Raw genomic sequence first — 3,186 nt, 5'->3', positions numbered from 1 at the left:
GCGCAGGGATCCCGAGCCGCGACGAGGAGGCTGGGAGCGCCCCGCCCGCGCCCCTGGACGTCTGCGCCGTGCCCCGCGCCCACCAGAGGGCAGCACCACGACGCGCGCGGACAAGGCTGAGGCGGGATAGGCCTCACCCCCAGCCCCGCCCGGGCCCCGCCCCGCCCACGAGTACACCCCCGGCGCCGGCGGGGAAACTGAGGCCCGGCGCCCCTGACCCCGCGGCCCGGCCCCACTCTGGCTCTGACGTCAGCTCCGTGCCCCAAATAACTTCCTCCCCTAGCCTCTTACGCCGCGGCGCCGCGCCCAGAGCCAGGCGGCAACACCGAGACTGTCACCACGGCCCGGCCTTCCCGGAGCCGCTTCCGCCCCGCCTGGTGCCGGGAAGCACCCATCCCACCCGAGGGACGGCAGCCGGGGCCGGAGTCGGCCGCCTGGGCCGGGATGGCCCGCGGCTGGGGGGCTTCTGGGGCCTGGTGTCCCGGGAGGAGGGTCGCTGCGGCTATCCCCGGACCCCGCTCCATGTCCCATCGCCTCCCCTGCCCTTGGCCCCACAAACACCCCTGGCCCTGACTTTCCCACCAGCGCTGCCCAGCCCCACTGTGTTCCGTCGGCGCTCAATAAAATACTGAATGAGGTCGGGCGCGGTGGCTCATCCCTGTAATCCCAGCACTTTGGGAGGCTGAGGACCGATCACGATGTCAGGAGATCGAGACCAGCCTGGCCAACATGGTGAAACCCCGTCTCTACTAAAATACAAAAAATTAGCCAGGCCTGTTGGCGGGCGCCTTTAGTCCCAGCTACTCTGGAAGCTGAGGCAGGAGAATGGCTTGAACCCGGGAGGCAGAGCTTACAGTGAACCGAGATTGCGCTCCAGCTTGGGCGACAGAGCGAGACTCCGCCTCAAAAAAGTAAAATAATAATAATAATAATAACGAATGAAGCTGGACGGACTTCGCGTGCGTCGTGGTCAGCTTGGGGTCTGCTGGGGCGTCTGGGTCAGTTCAGGGTCCAGGAACCAAGGCCAACGACACCCCACGCTGCGCTGGGGTGAGGGGTCTGCCCGGGGGTCTCACGGTTCAGGGCCAGGTCACAGGGGAGTCGGCTCTGGGCGCTTCCTTCCTGAGGAGAGGAGCTGGACGGGCCGGGCCAACGGGTTGGGCGGCATAGCCGGGCCTATGCTCATCTCCAGCATAAAACTCCACTTCATGGAGCCTGCACCTCGCTCGTGCTCCAACACTTCTGCCACCGCCGACCCCAGCCCTGTGCCCCAGCCAGGCCTGAGGACATGAGGCGTCCTGCTGCGATGCCGCTCCTGCTGCTGCTGTGTTTTGGTGAGTGACAAAGGTGCAGGGTCCGGGAGCTGCAGTCACCCAACAGGCCCCGCTGCACTGCCTGAGGCTTCAGCTCAGCCCCCTACTCCCTGGGACAGGCCAGGGCTGTGGGACAGGCCATCCCTCCTGCCCCTGAGCAGGTGGGAAGGCTCTAGATATGTAACTGGGGAGCCCAAAGTGGGGAGGGCAGGGTGGGAGGTGTGCGCACAGGCCACAGAGGACCCCACCGCCATAACTGGGCAAGGCCTCCTCCCATGCCTCTCCGTGGGCTCTGGTGTGCCAGCTGTGGCCAGGCTCCCTGCTTCCTGCCACCTCATTCTCTCCAGCCTCTCCCCTCATTCTCTAGGTGAGGACAGAAGCCTCATATGTGCAGGATGTGAACTCAGGCTCCAGGTGCCTGGACCATCATCCTTGGGGTGGGAGGGTGGCCGAGCCAGGGCTGCTACCTGTGCCTGGAAGCCCCAGCAGGCTGGATGCGGGCTCAATAGAGAGCTGGGGGCAGGGGTGCAGGTGGCAGAGGGCCCTGTCCCCTGCTGACAGAGGAACTGGCAATGCACCACCTCGCCCTCTTCCAGTCCTGGGTCAGGGATAGCAGGTGCCAACCAGGGGGCCCCACCTGCCAGGCCCTCCCTGAAGGTCAGGACACTCTATGTCAGGGAAACCCTCTCACATTCCTGGGCTAGCCTGGCCACCCCGGCAGCCACCACACTTCCCTGTCCTCAAGTCACCTCCCAGGGCTGGGTCGGGTCATCCCAGGCTGCAGCTTAGCAAGGACTCCTGGCTTCCTAGTTCTCCTGGGCAGGAGGGCATCAGAGTGGCCCCTCAGTGGCCCGGCCTCCCCCACCCCATCCCCCCCAGCCTCCCAGCACAAGGATGATGGTGCCTTCTGAGCAAGCCATCTGCACAGCAGTTGGAAGGCAGTGACTGTCCCTGAGCGGGGTGAGGAACCAAGATCATTGCCAAAACTCTTGGGCAATGAGTTTTGCAGTTGGTTCACCAACAGCTGTGATCAGAGGCTGGACTCCTGGATGCGTCCTCACCCCCAGCCCCAAGGTGGCACCCCCACCAGGTCTCTGGCTGGCACCCACTAGAGACCTAGGCTTCACCATCCCCAGCACCTACCAGCGAATCACAGGCCCAGGCCCCAAACAATGCTCCCGACATCCCTGACACCCCTGTCTGTTGCTTTCAGCCCCCACAGGGTGCCCACCCTGGAGGGCTCAGCTCTCCACATCACCCATTTCCGATCAGCCCCTACAACCACACTTGTGTCTCTCCACACATTCCCTGAGCTCATGCCCCCCAGATGCAGCCCTTGCCTTCTTGGAGCTCCTGGGCTAAGATAAGACTTGATTCTGGCTCCAGGGTGATGTAGGCAGAGCTCCCATCAGAAGGACAGAGAGCTCGAGAGAGAGTATGGGGCTTCCAAGATAGACAATGCAAGCAGCAAGGAAGGCTTCCTGGAGAAGACAGCTTTCAGTTGGGCCTTGATCTCTAGATCAAGACTAGGACTTGGCTGAGCGCCGTGGCTCACGCCTGTAATCCCAGCACTTTGGGAGGCCGAGGTCAGGAGATCGAGACCATGGTGAAACCCCGTCTCTACTAAAAAATACAAAAAATTAGCTGGGCGCAGTGGTGGGCACCTGTAGTCCCAGCTACTTGGGAGACTGAGGCAGGAGAATGGCGTGAACCCGGGAGGCGGAGCTTTCAGTGAGCTGAGATTGCGCCACTGCACTCCAGCCTGGGTGACACAGCGAGACTTTGTCTCAAAAAAAAAAAAAGACTGGCCAGGCACAGTGGCTCACACCTGTAATCCCAGCACTTTGGGAGGCCAAGGCAGGCAGATTATAAG

At 62.9% G+C, this 3,186-nt stretch overlaps 1 protein-coding gene across 1 annotated transcript in view; it reads left to right on the top strand.

Annotated features, from left to right (window-relative positions):
- The first annotated feature begins 1,239 nt into the window (after window positions 1-1,239).
- Window positions 1,240-3,186, top strand: part of PRSS27 (serine protease 27) — an 8,468-nt gene continuing 6,521 nt past the window's right edge. Inside the window, exon 1 of the mRNA XM_017863858.1 lies at window positions 1,240-1,334. Coding sequence (XP_017719347.1) covers window positions 1,289-1,334 — 46 coding nt within the window. The 5' untranslated portion in view covers window positions 1,240-1,288. The remainder of the gene's footprint in view (window positions 1,335-3,186) is intronic.

This window comes from Rhinopithecus bieti, unplaced genomic scaffold (genome assembly GCF_001698545.2).
Source record: "Rhinopithecus bieti isolate Rb0 unplaced genomic scaffold, ASM169854v2 scaffold_72735, whole genome shotgun sequence".
NCBI classification, from domain to species: domain Eukaryota; kingdom Metazoa; phylum Chordata; class Mammalia; order Primates; family Cercopithecidae; genus Rhinopithecus; species Rhinopithecus bieti.
This window is presented reverse-complemented; position numbering and strand designations above follow the sequence as displayed.